General features: G+C 36.9%; 1 protein-coding gene across 2 annotated transcripts in view; it reads left to right on the plus strand.

Moving 5' to 3' along the window:
- BMPR1B (bone morphogenetic protein receptor type 1B) overlaps positions 1-24,403 on the plus strand; it is a 168,131-nt gene that overhangs the window by 48,289 nt on the left and 95,439 nt on the right. The window contains exon 1 of one of the 2 annotated variants that reach the window (XM_007464390.1): positions 3,425-3,512. The exons of the other annotated variant lie outside the window; for it this stretch is intronic. Coding sequence (XP_007464452.1) covers positions 3,440-3,512 — 73 coding nt within the window. The 5' untranslated portion in view covers positions 3,425-3,439. Of the gene's footprint in view, positions 1-3,424; positions 3,513-24,403 lie in introns of those variants that run through there. 2 annotated transcript variants of the gene reach the window in all.

Here is a 24,403-nt window from a genome sequence, read left to right on the forward strand (position 1 = left end):
AAAAAAAAAAAAAAAAAAAAAAAAAAGGTAGTCTCATACTTTAAAACTGTTTCATATATTTCTGCTTCAATTATATGATAATTTAATAAATGAAATAAAGTTATTAAATAAATATTTGTCTTTCCGGGTATAATATGAATTTTAAAAATGTGTCCGTGTTTTAGTGATCACATTATTTATGACAGGAACAATTTGGCAAATGTTACATTAAAGAAGATTATCGTTAATAAAGGTTTTTTGGTCAAGGGGCAGAAGAGTGATTAGTGAGAGTTGTCGGGAAATTGACCATTTTTTCTGATGTCCTCCTATGTTCTGGGCAATGTATTTAGTAGTTTTTGTTCATTTACTTGTCTAATCCGTATAACAATTTTAACAGTTAGGTAATGAGCAGATTATAGACCAGAGAGTTTAAATAATTTGCTCAAGATTATACAGATAGCACAAAGAGTCTCTCTCTGCTTTACAACATGGACTCCGTAAACCTAGAATGAGTGGGTCTGTGTAAGAATTCTACAAATGATATATAGCAATGGCATGTCGTACTCTTATTGGTAGTACTATCTGTAGTCTTTCTTTTCTCTTTCCTTGCCCCTCTCACGTGTGTATATTCAAATTGCGACCTTTCAGAGCTTTCTTTGAAGCCTCATTTGGTGTGGACTTTAAAGTGGGTGCGCTAAGTCATACGCAAATCTGGATTTTCTTTTTTTCTTTTTTCTTTTTTTTTTTGCTAAGTCAGATTTCTGATCTACATTATACGATTGTTTTAAAGATCTTTTGAGCCTATTTGTCTGGAATCTAATTATGCATTTTTTTTTTTCCCTTGCGTTATAATTATGCATTTTATAGAACATCTCCTTCATTGTTGGCACGCAGCCTATGTTAAAGGGAATTAATAGGGTTACCTCTTGAATTTCGTAGTAGTATAAGTGAGAAGAAATGCAAAACGTGTAGTTTAAACTTAGGATATTCCAACTTTTATTACCAAAAAGTTTGACTAAGTGGAAACCTCTCCTCACACTTCTATCAATAATTTTGACTTCTACTCACATAGTTGGAAGTTTAGGTTCAGGGACTCATCCTATATTCTGAAATCTTAAACCTTTTTTTAAAAAAAATTCATTAAGCCAGTCCATGCTCAAAAGCCTTTTAGTTATTTATATAATATAGCCTAAACGTTGTAACCTGCATTCGGAGTCCGGCACAATCTGGTTCCACTCTGTCTAGCTTTCTCTCCAACCATTTACTAATAGGTGTTGTCTGCTCCAGTAAGATTTTTCTTCTCATGCTATTGCACAAATGAAATATTTAATCCTACCTCTAGTCCTTGCTCACATAATTTCCTCTCTTTTCATCTCCTCTATCTCTGTATAAATTCAATTCATATTTTAGCATTCAGCTCTGCCTCCAAGTTTTGGCCCAGTCTAATCCATCCCTTACTCCGGTTTTCTATCTTTATTCCGTTTGAAGACACTTCATCTTAAAATAGGTTATGTTTTTTTACTTAGTTCTCTATTACATATATACTACTTTTTCTGTGGTATTGTAAACTTCTTGAGTGTATTTACTTCAGCTAGCACATAGTACAAAATTAGAAATAGTTGCTGATATGGATTGCTTTGAACTGAATTAGGATTCTGGGGAGAGAGAAACTATTCTCTCTATGCTGTGAACCGTTTATGGATGCCCATATTGGGAAAGTATGAGCAATGAGAGCTGTCCACATTTTAGCCGTTCACTATTCGCCCTGGAGCTCAAGGCCAGGTTCCAGATTGGCAGTGGAGCCATGTTGTGATGTGGCCCTGAGCCGAATATAGAAGGTTTGAACAAGAGATTCAAGCAGTAGAGCTTGATTTTTGTCTGCGGTTCACTTATGTTGCCCCTCTGCTCCTGATCACTCTTATTCATTTTAGTATGCCTCAGTTGCCCTTCTTAGCTAAAGACTACCTCATTTAACACCCCCAAATTATATTTTCCTGACAAGTAAGTTTCATGGATTCTGTGAAATGCAAAACGTGTAGTTTAAACTTAGGATATTCCAAAATTTTCTATGTGATTAAAAATACTATATTTCTGTTAAATTCCATCTCATGAAACTGCGTTGAGGGTGTTGGATTGATAGTAGTATTGGTTAAATCCTAAAAAGCAATTGTTGAACTACTCTAAGCTGGAGAATAGATTTGAATGCCACCTGCTAGGGTAGTGCTGCGAGGTGCTGGTGTGTGTGTGGAGGGGTAGGCGTGTCTCTTAAAAAGGAGAAGAGAGCAGAGATTTTTTTTTCCAAGAAAATAATTCTTAAAATTTCAAGTAAACACATTCTCATGCTACCTTACATATAACCACTGAACTATGTCTCTGCTCTCATACTCATAAATCCTTTATCATGCAAATGGATTAGGTTTAATAAGTACTTCTGTTTGTATCTGTCTGTGGTGATAGTGTAGTTTCTACACACACTGACAATTCATTTATATTTCTTGCTGTTCTTTTATTATCGATAGTTCCCAGAGTAAAACAAACAGCCCTTTAAGATGTTCTTTAGTACTGGAAACAGTCACTCAGAATCTCAGGGAAAATTAAAATATTACAAAATGTTCATAGTTTACATTGAGGCACAATTATAATTAACATCTAAAAAAATTGAATAACTTACCTTGGTTTTATTCACATAATAAAATTGGTTCAGTTCACAGTACTTCTTTTTTTTCTATTTAGGAAACTTCAAACTATAGTCATTTCAAATTAATTAATTTAAGTGAGTAGCCTAACTGAAATATTCATTAAGGATGGCTTTTACAAGTGACCCTTTTTTGTATCTGTGCATTTGATTCAAAGGCATTTGCCTCATTATTTAAATGTTGAGGTCATGTGAGAAAATGCCATAACACTTGGATGTGTTGCAATATTTCTGTCATTTTATCAAAGAAAAAAAATTTATTTCTCCTTGTCTGTCTACAATTCCCACGGAATTACAATCCTTAGCAAAGGAAAAAAATAAAAAACATTAGCAGAAGAAATAAGTAATTTCATGTCGGCAAAGCATAGGTGTGTGTCGCTCTGGAATCTCTCCACAGCTGCCCGGGAGGTGCGGGGACTTTGGCGTGGCCAGTACAGAGCAAAGTCCCGCCTGTGCTGGCCCTTGTGTGGGCAGCTGGGTCAGGCTCCTTTCTTAAAAAAACAGTCTGGCTCGGGGTCCTCACCGCCCTTTGTTGTCCTCCCCACGAGGTGATCAGTTGAAGTCTCCGTGGTGACAGAACCAGTTTGTAACAGGCTTGTCTTTCACGGTCCTGTCTAGGGCTTGCTGCAGGCTTGCTGCAGGCTTGCTGCAGGCTTGCCGGAAGCTCTGACAAGAGTGGCAGCAGAGGAGTCTCAGTTGAAAGAAGGAAAGGCAAGAAACAGGAGGCTTAAACAGGCGAGTCACATTGACGACTCTCCTGCTGCAATGGGTTGGCTGGACGAACTAAACTGGCAGCTTCACATTGCCTTGCTTATTCTTCTGTCTATGCACACGAGGGGTAAGACCAGTGCCCCACAGTACAGTGCTGACAGGGGGCTCCGTTAATGGCTGGTTTCGTGGTTTTTATCACAGAAGGGAAAGTTCAGGGCAGAAGTTCAGTGGCTAAACATTTCCACCCCCCATCCTCCAACTGCTCTGTAATTTTACTACTTTCTGTATCATGGCAACGCTTTCTCGATAGTGTGTTAGAATAGTTTTAAAAGGGATGCAAAGTTTCTGTTTTCTCTAGCAATTAAGAATTAAGTGCAATCTAGTTTGGAACTTTGAGTATGAAGTTGATTGTCAACATATGGTGACAGTTTATATGTGAAGAATTTAAGAAAACAAAAATTCTAATAAACTTGTTTTGATCATTTTAGTTTGAATACTGTTAGATTTTTTATACGTTAGCTAATTAACTTTGAAGTTCATTGTCATTTTTATATGGATGCATTGAGTAAATCTGTAGTTTTATAATGGCAATAATTGTAATTTGTGAATATGTCAGGTGTTTATCCATATCTAAGAACAGGGGCTTGCTTAGTGATCATTTTGTCCAGAAGAATTATTCTTGTATAAAGTTGACTAAAGGATGCCAATTTTAAAAAATTATTTTAACTAAAAGAGTAATTATAAAAGTAGGTGAGCTATTTTCAAGTTAGAAGAAAGATAACTTAATGAATAGGAAACAATTATCTGTGATAGTGATTTGCAACAAGGGAGTCACAAGGTTGGAAATAAGGAAATAGCGGCTTTATAAAATTAAGCCAGGTGACAAGGGAATATGTATGAGATCAAAATGCATTTACAGTTCACCCTCATATACCTGTGAATGCATTTTATAGAACCAATTTGGCAATACTATTTATTTGGAAGCATGTATTACCAACTGGCATGTATTTTGATTGGCACTTAAAGATGAATGTTTTCATAGTCTCAGAGTATTCCATGACACTATTTAGGTATTGTGGCTTGGCTCTGTGAAAAGTGCTTTTAATTTCTGGTATAGATAAGTGTAACTCAAAAGGAGTTTTGTGTATTGATGTGAAGGAACAACATGTAGTTCATTTACTTGGTTTGCTAGTTTGTTTTCCAAAAATTGTTATCATCTGGTACCTTCTAGAAGAGATAGAAAGACCTCAGGGAAACTTTCTTAAGAATGTTCCCAGGAAACTCAAACATGATATATATGAGGTGAAATTCTTATTCCTCTACTCATGCTACTGCTATTTCTTGATTTCCTAAGGGTAATTTTTCATTCTCTTTTAGCATTTTCCTTGAAACATATGAATACCTGAATTAATTATTGAGTTATGTCGGTCAAAAGTGAAAAGGCTGTATGTTACAGACTGAATCTTTGAATCATAAATGGTAGGATTAGATTACACCTTAAAATAGTATTGTGTAGTTGGTTTACTTTTCCAGTGAGAAGGTTGAAGCCCAGAGACATTCCCTGCTTGCTTCTACCAAGCGTAACCTTTTTAACTCCCTGTCCAGAGCCCTTTCACATGAGTGCCTGTGTGCATCTGTGTGTGTCTACCAGTTTACTCTGTAGCATAGTGGTTAAGGGTATGAACTCCAGACCCAGAATGCCTGAGTTTGAATCTTAGCTCTACCACTTACTAGATGTATAAACTCAAATGAGGTGTCTTATAGGTGCCTTGATTTTCTCAACTGTGAAATAGGCATAGTAATAATAACTAACCATAGGAACGATTTGATTATTAAATGAGTAAATACACATAAAGCATTTAGAATAGTAACTGGTGCATAGTACTGTCTGAGGTTTTGCTATTGGTATCATTAGTAATAATGTTAATCTATGCAGGAATAGGAGACAATCAATCTGGAAATGTAAACTGAGACAAGATTTTAAAAGAATTCTATAGCTCATCTTAGTGTGATTAACATACTGAATCCCAATTTATATTCCCAGCTTTGTCACTAGTGAAATTTTAACTTTTTTTTTTTTTTTGAGGAATTTCTCTACCTGTAGCCTTATAAAAAATAAGTTTCATGTTTGTTTTTTATTTTGCCTGGATGAAAACAGAATGTGCTGTAGACAGGGACTACAAGCTCAATGAAGACTAAGCAACTTTGACTATAGAAGTTAAATATTCATTGACAACTTGTAATGCTTTATGATTATTAATTCTGCATGCACTTCAGTGAGAATGATTATCACAAAGATACGTAAATATGAAGCACAGACAAAGGAAGTGGTCATGACTTCTTAAGTGAATGGCAAAGCCAAGATTAATGTACTGAGACCTTAAATACTCATTTAAAGTAAATGTGTTTCAAAATGACAACTTGAGACATTTGGAGAGTCTGTGCTTCAGGCTAATACAAATATTTAGTTATTTAAGTATATGGAAACCTAAAAGTTCTATATGGAAGGAATACGTACAATATTCCAATTCTACTTTAAATGGTACAGAGCTCTGCAAAGTCACAGTTAAGTGGAAAGGAGAATGCTTCACACGTGGAACAGAGTAGCTAGGGTGACCTGTGGGCGGAGTGGGGGGTGGGGGGGTGGGGGTGGTGTGATGTGGTGTGATTCATCAGCCTAAATCTTATCATTGCTTATATCTTATCTTCAGTGTTTTACTTGAAAAGACACAGGCTTAGAAAAAGGGAAGCAAGGGTACATCTTGGTAGGTTTTGAACTTTGTGTTTTTTATATTGGCACATTGTGGTTGCTTCAGGAATGCATTTTTTAAAACTCGGGATCGTGAAATGTGGAATTGCCTTCTTCTGAAACTGAAAATATGACCTGTAATGGTGAAAATCTGTAGTGTTCATTTCTACTTCAAATGTAGGATTTTAAAGATTGAGCTATTGATACTACCTTGCCCCTTTATTCTCAAAACACAGGGGAGAATTACAGGCAATACTAATGAATATAGTGCAATGTGTAAACAGTATTGAGGCATCATTTTGGTCACTACCATTCTTCTTAAGTTCTTTCAAAGGAATTTAGTGAGGTTATAAAGGTGATAGATTGACAGACCTAAAAACTAAAGGACTCTTTCTGTTTGTTGTTCTAACACATTGGTGGCAACAATGTGCCCTTCCTGACATGGATGGGCCTCATGCTCTGGCATTTAAAAAGGTGAGATTTTATTTAGCTTCTTGTTAAATGTATATGTGAAAATTTCCACAGCACCCTGCCCTACTGTAAAATCAAGGTAATAGATTATTACAGCAATTAGAGTAAAATAAAAATTGGCAGGCAACTTTTGTTCTTTAGGAGTAATTCTATATCAACAAAGAGTTCCCGGAAAAAAAGGCGAGATAGGAAGTAGGAATTAGCTCTTTTGGAATACAGGAAAATCCCTAAACCCAATGAACAAAAGCAGGTCCCAGTCTCCATGGCCCCTGCAGTTTTATGTAACCCAGATTTTATATCCTGCTTCTTCATTGCCAGGTCATATTCCATAGGTTTCCTATTGTAATATTTGTGTTTGATCTGGTTGACACTAATTTAAAATTTTTTAAAAATCTGTTAAGTTTTTTCACTAGAATTAAGGCAGATAGGAAATGCAGTAACAGGAGAATAACAAACATGGCTGTGAATGTGTAGTTTCAAAATTAAAATGGTGATATTGCTCTAGGGTGTCAATTTTTGGTAATTTTTAAAAAAAAATTTATTATATTTATTTTTCGCTGCGTTGGGTCTTCGTTGATGCATGCGGGCTTTCCCTAGTTGCAGCGAGCAGGGGTTACTCTTCATTGTGGTGCACAGGTTTCTCATTGCGGTGGCTTCTCTTCTTGCGGAGCACAGGCTCTAGGTGCGCGGGCTTCGGTAGTTGTGGCTCACGGGCTCAGTAGTTGTGGCTCATGGGCTCTAGAGCGCAGGCTCAGTTGTTGTGGCGCACGGGCTTAGTTGCTCTGAGGCGTGTGGAATCTTCCTGGACCAGGGCTCGAACCCGTGTCCCCTGCGTTGGCAGGCAGTTTCTTAACCACTGTGCCACCAGGGAAGACCTTTGGTAATTTTTTTTTTTTTTTTTTTCGGTTCGCGGGCCTCTCACTGCTGTGGCCTCTCCCTTTGTGGAGCACAGGCTCCGGACGCGCAGGCCCAGTGGCCATGGCTCACGGGCCTAGCCGCTCCGCGGCATGTGGGATCTTCCCGGACCGGGGCACGAACCCGTGTCCCCTGCATCGGCAAGTGGACTCAACCACTGTGCCACCAGGGAAGCCCTGGTAATATTTTTAGGTGGAAATGATCCTCGTTACCATATGGCAAAATATAGTAAAACTCTGAACTGTTACACCGACACAGCTGTTAAATGCATAAATGTGGTTCTGTGTTTAAAATGTTTTCTACTATAGCTCTTATGTGACACTTCCAACAGTTAACCTCTGGCTGTTAATTGGCAGTAACTGCACACTGTGGTGAGCATCACAGATGTAAGAAATTTGATCTGTGGTAATTTACCTGGAAGGAAAGTGGCTAAATTATAGTTCTCAACTTAAATTCTGCAGAGTAGATTGGATAAGAGACATTCACATAACTATTGAGTGCAAACTCACATTATTTGGTTTTACCTTTTGTTATGAGAAGTTATCCTCTTTAAATATGTAGTGGTGGCAACCATGTATGTAAGGCATACATATCTCTCAATATCTGTGCATAGAGAATTTAATCTTTAAAGTACAAATACTTGAAGGCTTCTGGAAGAATCATAGTATTAGAGAGATCAGAGTAATTCACATTCGTTTTCATTTTTGTTTTTTTTTTGGTCTATGAGTCAATTGAATCTGAAATAACGTTTTACAACTCTTCTATTGACTTAGAACTGCCAGGAACAAATTTGTGAATATGTTTTTTCCCCTAACTTTCCAAATGTGGATTTATTTTTAGAACTCATACAGGACATTGGGCAAATCTTTAAGTAAGACAAAGTGCTGACAATTAAAATCAGCTAAATTGTCTATCAAGCTTTCTTATGCTACATTTTAGGTTTAGATGGACCCTTTTGGTCTTGATTATTATACTCGCTTCCATCTGTAAAATAGTTACTCTGCCCACCGTAATCGATGTGTGTGTGTGTGTGTACGTGTGTGTGTGTGTGTGTGTGTGTGTGTGTAACTATTCATATTAAAATACCTACCTACGATTTTGTGACTATGAGCTCAGAATAACCTCGTTCTTATTTCTAGGCCCTAGCACTTTTCCTGTAACACTGGAGAATCTGGGGCTTTTGGATTAACTGATTTCTTGCTTGATGTCATCTCTGTTGCATTCCTTCCATAATTAGTTAACTTCCATATTAATTCATAATGTGTATAAAATCACATTGTTAGTATTGATATTTTGATATTTGGGGCAAAAGAACAGAAAATTAAGTAGAGGAAGAAGTCGAATGAAGACATAAAGAAAAGCTACAGGAAACACAGGCCTCGTGGGACCCAGAGGACATTCCCTTCTTCCCTCTGGATGTCTTTTCCCTTTTTTCTGTGTAAAGGTCTTTAGCAGACACTCCTTGCATTGTAAAATCCAGACCTTTCTACGACCTTCCAGGTTTGGCATCGGCAAGGTCCTGGCTCACCTCACTGCTCAGCGGTTATCAAGCCTTTCCTGTCCAGAATAATCCAAACTCCTCTCTCCTCAGGTGTTTCACACATGCTGTTTCCACAGCCTGGAAAGTTCTTTGCTTTTCTACTCTGCTTATCCATTTGCTTAAACGTCACTAAGTTAACTTTTCCTTAACAATCCAGGTTAAATGAGATCCCCTTCATATAATCCCTCATTGTAAGTTTTATTTCTCTTGTATGGTACATATCATGATGTATCATTATACATGTCACTCTCCTGCTGGAAGCTCACCTTCTTAGAGGAAAGACCACGTCCATTTTATTTATTGCTGAATCCCCAGTGCGTAGTACAATACTTGGCGTACAGAGGAGTCTACCTCCTTAGACATACTCGTTATTTTGCACACGACCCAAGGTAGTGTCTGCATTTCCTGATATTCCAAGACCTTTTTTGCTCAGCTCTCCAGAGTTAACTGATAAATGTTTCACTGTTTCTTATTTTTAACTTTCTGGAGAGAGAATTTGATTGACTGCTGACCCTAGCAATGATGGAAGGTAACCCAGATGGGATGTGTAGTCACTCAATACCAAGATGGCCACCAGACAATAACAGATACAGTGGGCAGTGGAAGTTTTTTTCTAGAAGAGGTTTTGGGTTAGGTTGATAATCAAAAACGTCTAATATAGCTGCTACTGTCATTAATAATAGCAATATGAATACTTCTAGTATTCCTTTGTTTATAATGAATTCCTGTTGGCTACTAAGTGACTTATTAGCTATATGTGTAGAAAAATTATAAAAAACACTTTATTTTTTACATGAACTTTGGTATCCAGGAAATGTTACTACCAAAATTATGGTAATATATTTCTGTAGTTTCTATAGAATTATTTTAATAGTAAATGAAGGGGTATGATTTTTTTTGTTGTTGTTGTTCTTTAAAAAAAAGATGCTGAAGAAATTCAAGATATCAAGGTGGTGGCAAAATATAAGATATGAAACAAGTAGTGTACTCTCTTGGCAGACTTTAGTTTTGTCATATTGTTACATACAACTTTTACTCCTTTATTGAAACAGTAGTTGCAAACCTTATGTCTCACAAAGAACATCTCATAAATTTTGCATTATGATCCCTAAAAGGCCACAAGTTTGTGGCTAGCAGTATACATCTTTCATTTGATCAAATTCTGGGAACTTGAATGTCTGAAACTATGCTTTTGATCCCTTCTGGAGTCCAGAGGAGAATGAACGTACATATCGAATTCACTTTTTAGAAACCTCTTGAGTGCACGCAGAAAACTGGCTTTGGTGCATAGGTTTTTACTGCCTGACAGTATCCTGTGGTCATAATGTGGGAACATAATGTCCCCATATTCGACTTGGTATCCTCACAATTTTAATGGGAGTTTTACAGGTAAGGAATCAGTTTTGTATCAATTTGGAACTTTTGTGATATGAGAACTGCATTGATAAGATATCAGCCAAGTGTGAGACAATTTAATATAATAAGGCATCTTAACATTTTTTATGGTTATTTCTGTTTTCCTTTAACTATAAACTATGCCAAGGCCAGTAGTATACAGCGTCAGAAAATGTGAGGCCAGGTTTGTTTTATAAACTTTGTATGAAATTATCTTTCTGTTATTATGTTTGTAGAAATATTCATGATCAAACTATGTCTTTGCTAAAATGTTTACCTTTATTTTGATTTCTCTAAAAGAAAACTAAGACAATATTTTTCAAATCTGAAAAAATAATAACCTGCCAATTGTAATCGTGTGTACTTAAAATGATAATGCACTCTTTTATGGAGCTAAATCTCAACTGAATGTTTGTCTTGGTTAGAGTTAATATGCTCAATTGTTTATTGCTTTTGAATTCCATTATGCTTTTCATGTTTCTGTTTTGAAAAAAGAAAAAGGTTAATGTTGTAAGAGTAATATGCTATATTTGCCCATTAACTATTAGCTCATTTAAGTCAGGGAATGTGCAGCAGTTCATCGGAGGAATATTTGAGTGGCTCTGAGTTTAATTTAGGCTCTGAAGTCAGCTGAGTTATTGAGAACTGTGCAGTGACCTGGAAAACAACAGAAAAAGTGTTTCATTGTGACATGGTAACAGAAGGGTAGATGCCACTTAATTGAGGTTCCTAAACAAATTGCCTTTTTACTTCCATACTTTCTTGTACATATGATACATATCCACACACATGTTTTTTATATGTATGTTTTCATAGGATTATGACAGTTTATTGAAATTGGAGAATATCACTAAATATTTCCTACTTAATTTCCTGTGCCCTGGGTGAAAACATGTTCAAATTGGAGAATGGGTTTAAATGAAAAGGACCCTCATGCTAAATCACATGATTTTATAGGCATAAGACATTCTTGGGCATTTTTGGAGATTGTTTTTGGACTGGATTTTAAAAATATACACTAAACAGTTTATTCATAGCATGCATTTTAATAGCTATTATGAATATTGTTAATCTACCCTACTTAACCTCTTACAGTGAAAAATATAAAAATTTTCTGTCTCTTTTTGTTAAATAGACTTAATGACAAACATCTTGCAAATTAGATTTTCATATATTTCATCTCTTTCTTATGCTCAATTTAATCTATCAAAGCCACACATTGTAGAAGACATCTGGTATTGAGCTTAAGCAGCTGGGTTTCATTTGTAAAGGTTTTGAGCAAATTTTGGTGCTTGCCAACAATAATATAGCCGTTGGCCAATGTGTTTTCTTTGTGGCAGCTTGGTGCACTGTGGCAGGAGAGACCAGAATTCAGGATCAGTTGATTTTCCGCCTCTTTCTGGCTTGACTGGAGTGACTTGAGGATTTTATGCAGATGTTCCTGTGAGCTGAGTGAGGGTTTGCTGCAATGGCTATTGAATGGGAATCAATTGACGAGCAGTGTGTAATCAGCACTGATCCATCTGAGAAACGAGGAGTCTGCAGTTTTCCTCACAGCATGGTTCAATGTATTTCCTGCATCACAGTCACCATAGGTCATTTTAAAGATGCAGTTCCCTATACCCCATCCCAAATCTACTAAACCAAGTATTTGGGAGCTGAGTTGATTAAGCTGCAGAAAGCTGCAGTTGATTAAGCTACCCCAAGGGATTTGGTACACACGGGATTAGAGTTAATAAATTTCAGTTCATTCTTTACCTGCAGGCAGAACCTCTAACCCCCTTTTTCTAACCAAAAGAACCTATTTTATTAATGGTATTTAAAAGGAATTGTCAGAATTTTTTTCAAAAGTAACTTACCCACATATCTGGTTTAGATGTCCTTTCATAAAATATTACATTAGTATGACCTGTTGTTTAGTGAAACAGTTGTCCTAGCATTATTAAAATATTGCCACTAATGATAAAGAAGGGATCATAAGTCTTAATTTACTTGGAACAATCCAAATCTGGAGTGAAGGATTTCTTGCAGAATGAAACAAGAATGTGAATCCCAAATTTCCCATCTCTTTCTCAGGTACATTAATTAAGTAATTTCTGTATCCAGCTTGTCATTGGACACCTGGTAGGCTCTTGGAAATCTTTTCAGAGTTTGGCTCTATCAGCTACCCTCAGAAAGCACCATACTCCTGAGCCCTGCACCCACCTCCAATTATATTCAACATGTTATTCCCAATGCAAGTAGTTTGTCTTTGTAGCTATATAGGCGGTTTGGGTGACTGTTCTGAAATAAACCAAGTCATAACTCGCTTCTTAGCTTCTGCTGGAAAAGTTCGATGCCAGAATTCTTACCTAGTTTGGTATTCTTGTTTTACTGGTCCTGAGTCCAGAATTGAGTTTTCCAGACAAACACTTAATGAGTTCCAGGGCAATATGGAAACATACCCAGGGAATGTGTGGTTTGAAGTGAGGATTGCCTCTTTGGAAGTTAATAGGGTAGTGACTGTCTGTTGTTGAAATGTCATTAAATGGAAATGTACTTTTTACCTTATCTTGCTTTGGAAATTAGCACTCAAGAGCGTCACTTCTTTAGAAAGTTCCTGCATTCCCTCAGGAACTTGATTTAAAATAAACACACACACACACACACACACACACAATGTAAGCAGGCAACAACCCCAGAAAATATAGCGTTAAAAGAGGGTAAGAGAAGGGGCAGTCTAAGTGCTTGAGATTGTCTTGTTTCATGATCCATGTCATGCATGGACTACATCTGAAGTTTTTTAAAGTTTCTGGAGGAAGCTCAGCAATGCAGCTGTCTCTGATGTACTGTGAACCTTGAAAAGGAATTTCCTTTCAAGTAAGAGCGGAGGTAGTTTGTGTGTGGGATGATGCAGCGGAGGGTTTTCTTCAACAGAAAACAAGGTGCCGTTATATAAACAAACATCTGCACAACCTAAAGTACGCCCAGTAAAAATAAATTGCTACAGGCACCTACACTCCTATTTGAGCAAGACCCAGTTAATTCTAATGATCTGCTTGTGTTTTCTCATTTTCCCAAGGGAGGAAACAGGGGCACACAGTTGTTAGGTGACTTATCTAAAGTCTCACTATTACTTCTAGTGGCTGAACCAGAACTTGGGATTCCAGAGTTTTTGTTCTTGTTCTTTGAAGAATTACATTTAAATTTGACTTGAGGATTGCTATAATATTTAGGCAGAATGTTTGGAAAGCCAGAGTCTTTGCCACGTGAACATTTTATTTGAGACATTACAAAAACACACTACCACCACCACCAGAAATAAATATTCCAGTGTATGAATAAGCTCAGAGCTGATAATTTTGCTTCAATTTTCCCATTTACTATAATACGTACTAGTTTGTAAAAAAGTACTGTATATTCAACCACATTTAGGCTGTCATAATTTAGTGCTCACGGGAATGCCACTTATCTGCAGTTTCTTCTGAGCCACAGTACCTCACCATCTGAGGTGAGGAGAAGGCAAAATCAGGAACACAACTGAGTTATTTTCGAGGAAAAAACAATTACATCTTGCCTTGGAGAATGGAGCACGCTTCCCGTTTTTTCCTCTTCCTGATTTCCTGCAAATGTTAATCTAAAGAGATTACTTGTAAAATATCCTGAGTAGCTATGACTGCAAATGAGAAATGTGATATGCAGCTTTACACCTTAAGAGTGAGTGCTCACACCTCTCCAGATTTATTTCTTAATGCGAAAATTATAAGGTCATTGTTCCTTCCCATTGTAGGATATCACTTGTACAGGGATCCTTTAGATTTACACATTGTGTTTTATGGTTTTGAGAAGTTGCTGCAGAATATTTTAGAATAATTGATGAACTGTCTTTACCAGGTAAAATTTCTGTGGTGTTTATCCTAATTTTTCTACCTCTCCATTGACTGTTTTTTCAGTAACTGTGAATCCATGCTGTGATTTTGCAAACTGAGTGTGAGAATACTTGGTCCTTTGTTTTGGGGCTTTGTTTTGATTTTTGTATTTGCTTTTTAAGGAGTTTGAAATTTCTGCTGAGGATTTCATATCCCCTATTTGTACTTACAAGATAAATGAGCAAAATTACCCATCCCCCCAAAAAAGTTCTATAATGTTTTACTTCTTAGTCTAGACTTTTTGTTTATTATTCCTGTGGCTTTCAGTGAATCATTACCTTATTATTTACAAAATAATCAAAATGGTCTAGGGGTTAAAAAGAAAGCAGCATTCTTATAGTTACATGAAATACTAGTCATCTAATAGACAATAACTGACGTATTTTGTTTGTGATTTTATAATTCACAAATCCAAGGATACAAATGTCAGCATTGTTATCCTTTCACTTGTAAATGCCTGCATTTATAGATGTTCAGCACAGAGCAAGTTAGGTATACTTGCTCTTCTAGATATAAAAACTTACTATGGTTTTACAGTTTAATAGCTATAGTAATTAAAATAGTGTGGTATGGCCTAGGGTAGCTATAGACTTAAGTGGAACATGGTAGAGAATCATATATATAAGGAAATAATGTGTCAGAGGGGACATTGGAGATCAGTGGGGAAAAGTGGACTGTTTGAAAACCTCACTTCATACCATGTATAACATCATCTCCAAGTATATCAGAAAGCTAAAGGTAAAATTCAAAAAGTGAAAGTGTTTAGAAGAAAATAATAATAGCTAATATTCCATGTATTGTTCTAAACACTTTACTAACTCATTTAAATGCCACACAGCATGAGATAGGTGCTTTTATTCCCCCATCCTATAAATGAGGAAGCAGCTTCAGAGAAGTTAAATAATTTGTTTCAGAATACAAAGTAATACACGGTAAAATCCAGATTCAAATCAAGACAGCTTGGTTCTTGTGTCCCTTCCATTAGTAGCTATATAATACCACATCTCTTAGAGTAGAATGTTTGTATAGCTTAAAGTTAAAAAAAAGTTGCAAAAAACACAGATCATAAAGAAACTATTTTAGAATTTCTTAACAGTAAAATTAATAATAGTTCAACAAAGCAAATAACAAACAAGCAAAAGGATAGCTCACGTGCTTGTAAAGCATGTTACAAGACATGTAACTGAGAAATATTTAATATCAATTATATATAAAGAATGTCTTCAATAATGAGAAAAATACAAAATGTCAGAATACATGAACAGGCTCTTAACAGAGAAGATGGAAATATAGGAAAAGAAAGTAAATAAATAGAGAAATGCAAGTTAAAGTAATATGAGCTACCAAGTTACAGTCAAGAAATAGGCAAACTAACTCTGAGGTTATCAAGTCTAGGCAAGGATGTGGAGAAATGGGAACCCTTAACCACTGTTCGTTGGAACCTAAGTTGTTTCTACCATATGAAAATTCATATAGGATTTTTACATCTAAATAATAATTATACAGAAATATTCATAAGGTTAAGCAATAGTTTCTTAGATATGATGCCAAAAGCACAAGCAACAAAATAATAAATAATAAAATGGATCATCAAATAAAAATACATCATCAAGAAAGTTAAAAAAGAGCCCACAGAATGGGAGAATACATTTGCAAATCATATATCCGATAATGGACTTGAATCCAGTTATATAAAGAACTCTTAAAAAATCAATAATAAAAAGATAACCCCTTTTAAAAATGGGCAAGGATTTGGACAGACATTTCTCCAAAGAATATATACAGGTGACCAGTGATTGTACAAAAAGGTGCTCAACATCATTAGCTATCAGTAAAATTCAAATCTAAACCGTGAGATGCTAGTTCACCCACTAGAATGGCTACAATCAAAAAGATAATAACCAGTGTTGGTAAGGATGTGAGGGAATTGAAACCCTCATACACTACTTCTGGAAATAATGGTGTAGCCACTTTGGAAAACAGTCTGGCAGTTCCTAACACTGTTAAGCGTTCAGTTACCGTATGCCCCAGAAGTTTCACTCCTGGGTGTCTACCCAAGAGAAATGAGAACCTAATGTCCCCAAAACACTTGTACAGACATGTTCACAGCAGTGTTACTCATAATAGCCAATAAGTGGAAAAAACCCAAATGTCCACCAGCTGATGAATGGATAAACAAAATGTTGTATACCTATATATATAATAGAACATTCTTTGGCAATAAAAAGGAATGAAGGACTGATACTTGCTATAACATGAATAAACTTTGAAAGCAGTATGCTTCATGAAAGAAGCCAGATGCAAAGACCACATGTCTTATTCCATTTACGTGAAAAGTCTGGAAGGTAAAACTATATAGACAGAAAGCAGATCAGTAGCCCCAAGTTGCCAGGGGTGGGAGGCTGTGGGCAGGAATGGGGAGTGACTACTAGGGTTATGGGGCTTGTTTGGGGGGTTATGTTCTGACATTACATTATGATATGATTGCAAAACTCTGTACATATACTAAAAGGGATTGAAGTGAACACGTTAGATGGGTCAGTTTTTATGGCATGTGAATTATATTTCTGTAAAGCTCCTAGAATATTAATAGGAGTAGATAAGAAGCCAAGTTAGATAATGGGGAATATGGGAGGAGAAGGGATTGGTCCTCATTTGGCTCCATTCTATAATATTTTCTTCCTTAATGATAAAAAAAATTCCCTTAAGATTTTATAAAAAAGAGCTGTGAGAACCTAGTATTCTCTTTTTTTGGTATATTTGTAGAATTTTATATAATACAAGATATGACCAAAACCACAATTGAGTACATATCCACACCCCTATCCCCCTTTCAGCTAGAAAGCATTATGGGTTGTCCTTTCCTCTAATAATTGAAGACTTTGATTCCGGAAAATGTTCTCTACAAATGAAATACTGAATTCGGGCTCCTGTATTGACTGTTACTTGCTTTTTCTGCTATCAACTATTATAGTTATTTTATTTCTGAAGTCAGAACTTTAGTGAGGCAGCTTTGTTATTTTATTAGTTGGTTTATGAGAAGAACTCCTTGTGATTAAGAGTTACCACTAGTTCTGGTTAAAATCAGATCATTTTTCCTTTGTTAAAAATTTAGCAGAGTAGCCCACCTGCAACCTCAATTAAGGGGAAAAGCTATCTTCTTGGGACAGCTGCTGTTTATAATTCTGCATCTGGGCCTTGTGCGAATCTGTTAATTTGCCTATGGATCTTTATCATGAACTCTCCCTACACCGATTAAAAGATTGTCTTGGGGACAGAGAGCATGGCTATAGGCTAGGAAGGCTCTTTCCTGAATCAGAGGCACCCACTGCTTTTCTACTTGTTATTATAGCAGAAATGCCTTTCCTGTAGAGTAGTTGGGAAATTGCCCGCACTGACAAGCCCTTGTCAGATAGAAGAAGCTCATAGTCATAATAAAAACATTTTTTCCCCAGAATATTGTTTCGTGCTTCTCCCACTCAGGGCCATGGCCATCATCAGGACGGGAAAATGACCCCAGGGCCTTGAGATTTGTACACCAGAGTATGAGTAACAAGTGATGCTAAAGCTGATTCAGGGTCAGCTGGACTGTGGTTGTGACAGCATTCCAATACAGTTGCACCGCAGAGTACAGGTTAAGTAAGAGTTCTTTCATTTAACTCTAGAACCTATAAACATAAAGTGACTGGAATAGTACACACAAAATCAGAGGATGAGAAAATGTGTAGAGCCAGAAGTTGGTGTGGGGAGCTGAATGGCCCCCCAGAGCTAGATTGTTACTAGATAGTGGTTTTCAAATCGTGGTCCCTGCATCAGCATGACATGGGAACCTGTTGGAAATATACATTCTTGTGTCCCAACCCAGATCTACTGAATCAAAAACTCCAGGGAGTGAGTCCAGAAAACTGTGTTTTAACAAGCCCTCCAGGTGATACTGGTGTGCGGCTAAAGTTTGAGAACTCTGGACTAAATTATGTTGCTTCGTGAGTAAGTTTGAACTTTATTCCACAGGCAATGGAAATTCATGGAAGATTCGTGAGCAGAGTTATGGAATGATTAGTGATTTAGTTAGATAGTGGAGTCTTCTGCCATATTTTTCTGGTTAAGGAATTTTAGTTTAGGAAAATATAAAAATGCCACCACTTCTAGCTATATGATTTAATCCATACGTTTCAGAACTGTATATTAGTTTGTAGTTTCTAATAATTAAAGATGAGTTGTTTAAGGACTTAATAGAACTTTGGAAGTTTCAAACTTAAGGGGTTTTTATTCACTAAATTGAAAACATTTTGCAGTTTTAATAGGACCTAGGTGTACTCCTAAATCCTGAAAATATTCTCCAAATAATGTTAGAAAATGTCTGAGGGCATTTCCCAGGTCACTTTACTGTGTAATTTTTTCCCCAAGTATGTTTTGCATTTTAAATGTTTTCATTTTTCCTCTTAATCTTGTTATGCATCAGTAACACATGATGTGTTGGCATCTTCTGGAATAGCACATTTGTTCCAAGTGAAAAGGACTAGGTTCAGAAAACCTAGTCGGCCAAAAAGTTTACCCGACGGAAACCTATATTGAATCTAAAACTAATGTGCTCACATTTTCCATCAGAATTAAAATGGAATGAAGCCAGGAAAGCCGTATGAGAAGTTTGCTGGTCTCTGCCCTGCATGAACAGCGTTAACCACCATTTAGTCCTGTAGCTAATAGACAACATGTTGAAAAGATCTTTTACTTGTAAGTGTGACATGGGGCTGACTGCACAGATCTGATTATATCACCCCCCTCCTTAAGAGTCTTTTAAGATTTAGGATTCACTACAATGATTTTACTTCCAGATGGTCTTAGTTTTATGTTAAATGGAATATTGGTATTAAAATGCAGTAAGATGGGAAGGGGGAAGCAAGGGGGAGGGATAAATTTTAGGATTCACATATACACACTACTAATATATAAAATAGATAAACAATACAGACCTACTGTATAGCACAGGGAACTATGTTCAGTACCTTGTAATAACCTATAATGGAAAAGAATCTGAAAAAGAAATATATATATATATGCATATAAAATGAATCACTTTGCTATACACCTGAAACATTGTAAATCAACTATACCTCAGTTAAAAAAAAGAAAATGCAGTAAGCATTTTTACTCTTTAACGACCTAATTCTATAAATATCCTAGAGCATATTATACTCGGATCTTGTCCAAGAGTTAACTGTTTGGGAAAAGGCAGGAGGCTTTTCTGATGGGTATCAAAATAATTTAATTTTAATTGTTGCCCTGCCACTAAATACTTATGTGACTTTGGACATAATGGTCAGTGTCCCAGAGGATGAGGTGACATATTGAAATAGTTTGTATGAGAAGTTGGTTTGGGGCACAGATACTGTGTTTTTAAAATAAACATAGAATGACTTGGAGAAACCATTCATTTATTCCTTAATTTAACATACTTTAATTATACACCTACTATCTTCCAGTGTTGTAATATGCCCTAAGGGTTCAAGGAAAATACTCCCTGGTCACATCTTGGGAAGGAGACAGACAAATACAAAGAATACTTTGGCAATAGGTAGGTGTGCATCTGACTTAAAAGGAGGTATCTATTTCTGCTTTGTAAATAAGATGGTGTATACCACCTTTTTCATTTTCCACATATATGCGTTAATATACAAAATTGGTATAGCCCATGTTATTTACAAAGCAGAAATAGAGACACAGACGTAGAGATCAAAGGTATGGATACCAAGGGGAAAGAAGGGGGTGGGATGAATTGGGACATTGGGATTGACATATATACGCTATTGATACTGTGTATAAAATAGATAACTAATGAGAACCTACTGTATAGCACAGGGAACTCTCTCTACTCAGTGCTCTGTGGTGACCAAAATGGGAAGGAAATCCAAAAAAGAGGGGATATATGTATACATATAGCTGATTCACTTTGCTGTACAGTAGAAATTAACACAACATTGTAAAGCAACTATACGCCACTAAAAATTTTTTAAAAAGGAGGTGTCAACTGAGTTGGCAGTTAAAGGCTGATAAGGAATTATCTGCGCAAATAAACTAGATAGGTAGAGGGACCAACCTGAGCAAAATCCCAGAGAGACCTGAGAGAGTGTGGTGTAGCCAGAGGACCGAGTTTAGTATAACTGCAGAGTTGGAGGTGAGGTGGCTAATTTGAGATTGTAAGCTGGGGACAGAAGATAAAGTTATGTGTGGATCCAGGATTCTGGCTTTTAGAAGTCGCATAATCATATTTCCCACGGTTTTCCCTTTTGGTTAATGGCAGTTCCATCCTTGTAGTTGATTAGGACAAAACTCTTGGCATTATCCTTATCTCTTCTTTACCTCTCACATAGTACATCTAGTCCATTAGAGAATTATTCCAACACTGTCTATATTGGGCCCCCATGTACTCCACTTCAGAATCCTCATGGAACCACCCCTCACTGCTGTCACAGGTGCAGCAAACAGTTCCGTGAAGGCATTGCCCTGCATTGCGTAGGTGGAACTGGATACTCTCTTACCTCTTGGCCTCTTGCCTTGCGGCCTCTTTGGTGCATCAAATGGAGCTCTGGCAGGAAGTCTGCTCACACACAACTTGCAAGGAAGGGCCAGACATGACCAGTACAAGTTAGGAGCTGAGCCAGGATGGATATACTGAGGCTCCGGTCATGATACCTCTAGTGGAGTGAGCTAGATAACTCATTCCTCCAATTGCCACTTGTTTTCTTCCCTGTTTCACAGCCCTGGTCATGCACTCCTGATTCCTGGGATGACATTCCCAGTAAACTACCTGTTTGCAAGCAGTTGTCTTAGGCTCTACTTTCCTGGAAATTCAGGCTATGACAGTCAGTACCTTCAAAACCCATCTTGAATCTGACCACTTCTCGTCACCTCCACACTGCCAGCCATGTTCCAATCATGGTCAGTGCCTGCCTAAATTACTGTAACCATCTACTAACTGCTCTCTGCTTTTATTTTTGTCCTTCATAGTCTATCCTTGGCACAGCGACCAGAGGAGAAGTTCCCACAAAGCCCTCTAGGATCTGTCCCTCTTTCTTCTCCAACCTCGCCTCCTACTACTGTCCTCTTGCTGGACAAACTGGTGCCTGTTGCTCCGCAAGGCCTCCAGGTACACTTTCACCTCAGGACTCTTGCCCGCTCTTTCTTCCGTCTGAACATTTCCATTCCAGAGTTCACTCTCTTCACCTTTCCCTTCCCAGAAATGACTTCTGCAGTGAGGAAATTCTGACCTCTTTAAAATAACAGCCACTCCCAACATCTTCTGTCTCCCTTCCCTGCTTTATTTCTCTCCATTGCACTTAACATAATTAATATGCTTCCATGTTTATTTTGCTTCTTATCTCTTTTCTCCAGTAACTGTAAGCTTTGTCAGGCAGGGAATTGTGTCTTTTTCTTTCCACTGCTACATCCTTGGACCTACAACAGAGCCTGGTACCTGGTAGGTGCTCCCAAATAATGTTTGAGTTCAGCAAGTAAATGAACGTGTATTTTAGAAAATGTAATTATGGATATAGTATAAGATGGTTAGAGGAAGGTAGGGCTAGAGAGCAGAGATTAGGAGCTTATTGCAGACAACCAGGTAAGAAATGATGAGGGGCTACATTTAGCATCTCTTTAACGGTATCAGTAGAGAGTTAAGGAATGTTACAGAAAAATTTAGAAGATTAAAATGATTGTGTTGTTGATGGATTGAGTATAATGGATATGAGAGAGGGAGACATCTAGGAAGATTCTCAGGTTTCTTTTTGGCAGCTGGGTAGATGGTGGGTATGTTCATCAGGGAGACACTGAAGACAGGGCAGGTGTGGAAAGAGCAAGGATAGGCTGGAGAGTCTTCAGGAAGGAGGAGGGAAAACTTCATATTTAAATATGTTGAGTTTGGTGTATCAGCAAGACCTCTTAGCATGAAATGATAGAGACCCTCTAGTTAGTTGAATATAGAGGACTAGAGCTCAGAAGAGGGTACTTGGGGGTTGACTAGTGCCTAGTAAGGGAATTGTGCCCTGAAGTAGGCCTTACAAATATCAAACAAGGAAAAAAACCATGTATTAATCCATGTTCCCATAGGACCATAGCGATTCTTAACTGTTGCCACTCTTTCTTTCCTAGACTCTTTTGTAAAAGTTTGAAAGAGAAAACCTTGCAAAAGAGAAAGAAAAGTCTGATTCATTTCTGTTGGTACATTTTGAAAGAACGAAAAAGGCATTTATCTTAGGATGAAGTGTCTAAGTACGTCTAGAGTACAAAGAATTTACCTTTAGCTTGCCCTGGCTAGCCTCAAACTCTACATTTTACTTTCACAGCCATCTTCTTTTATTGAAAACATGTTGAAGTACATTTTTTTTTCTTTCGTCACCAGAAATGAGTACGTTCTTTAGTAAAACATCCAGAATGCATACAGTGAAAAATGTCTAAATGTTTCAAGTAGTATTTCTGGTGTATATATATATATATATATATCTGTTGAGTAACATAAATTTTAAGTGATTGTGTTCTCCACCAACATATTTTTCATGTGTTTTGAAGCTTAGATTTTTGCCAATAGCTTTCATACCTCTGGCGATTTTTCTTACCTTATTTAGTAGAGGAGAATTGAGCATCTTGAACTGGTCTTCAACCTAGACATGTATTTAACAATTTGATTTCTCAAGGGGCAACACTGTTGGAAGAGATTACTATGTACAAATCTCTGAGCCAATAGAGGATATAGATGGGAAAGATACTGCCAAGGAAATTTATAGAAGCAAAACGAAAATCACTCTTTCTGAGCTGTGATCATGTAGTTGGTGAGTGCACCTTAGCTTTGGATGAAATCTTTGACTTGTTATTTGAATTCAGTCCTTGCTGTTTGATCTCATGTTGGCACTTTACATTTCACTAAGACTATGAATGATCTCATAGTCTTAGCTTGCATTGAGCACAGAGACATTAGGGGCTACACTGCCTGAATTGCCATCAGTAGAGCATGGATTCTGAACACATACATGAGATCTAAACTATATTGCTGACAGTGAAATTATAACTTATTAGATGGAAGAAATTCTAAGAGCCACAATTCAAGAGCCCAAGATAATTCAGATTTAATTAACAGAACCTTTTATATTTACTTAGAAGAAGCTTAGGTATTTTAGGCAACTTTGAAAAACCAAGAATAACTGAATTAGGGTTCTCCATAGAAACAGAAGCAATAGGAAATATATGTACACATATCTTTTTTTTCATAAGGAACTGGCTCACCTGAATAAGGAGGCTGACAAGTCCTTAGACCGGAAGTCAGCAAGCTGGAGACTCAGTAGAGCGAATGGTGTAGTTCCTTCTAGTCCAGAGGTCGGCGGGTTCAAGACCCCGGAAGAACTGATGTTTCAGTTGGAGTCTGAAGGCAAGAAAAATGTAATGTCCCAGCTTGAAGGCATCAGGCAGGAGAAATCCCCTCTTATTTGGGGGAGGGTCAGCCTTTTAGTCCTGTTCAGACCTTCAACTGATTAGATGGGTCCATCTGCATTAGGGAGGGCAATCTGCTTTATGCAGTCCATCAACGGAAATGCTAAACTCATCCCAGACACCCTCACAGAAATACCAGAATGATGTTTCACCAAATATCTGGGTACCCACGAACCAGTCAAGTTGGCACATAAAATTAATCATCACAATTTTAAAATCAATTCAAATTCATTCAGTTAATAAGCATTTTAGGCATAGCTCTGTAGATTTAGCAGAGAGTAAGGCATTTTGAGTATCTAAATAGAGGTAGAGAACAGATGTCAGGTAATGCTTAATAAGACCAAAATAAAGTAATATAAAATCAAGAAAAAATACAAGTTTTTAGTGTTTACATCCTTCACCAAGACATTTTTCATGTATATTGATGCTAACTACATGGGACTAAAAACTGAGTTTTTAATTCTGAACTTTAAATTATTAAACAGACATTTAGGAAACCATACACTTACTTTTTCATTTTTATTTTTTAAATTTGTTTATATCACAATACATATTCAGCA

The sequence above is a fragment of the Lipotes vexillifer genome, unplaced genomic scaffold, assembly GCF_000442215.2.
Source record: "Lipotes vexillifer unplaced genomic scaffold, Lipotes_vexillifer_v1.1 scaffold1346, whole genome shotgun sequence".
Taxonomy (NCBI): domain Eukaryota; kingdom Metazoa; phylum Chordata; class Mammalia; order Artiodactyla; family Lipotidae; genus Lipotes; species Lipotes vexillifer.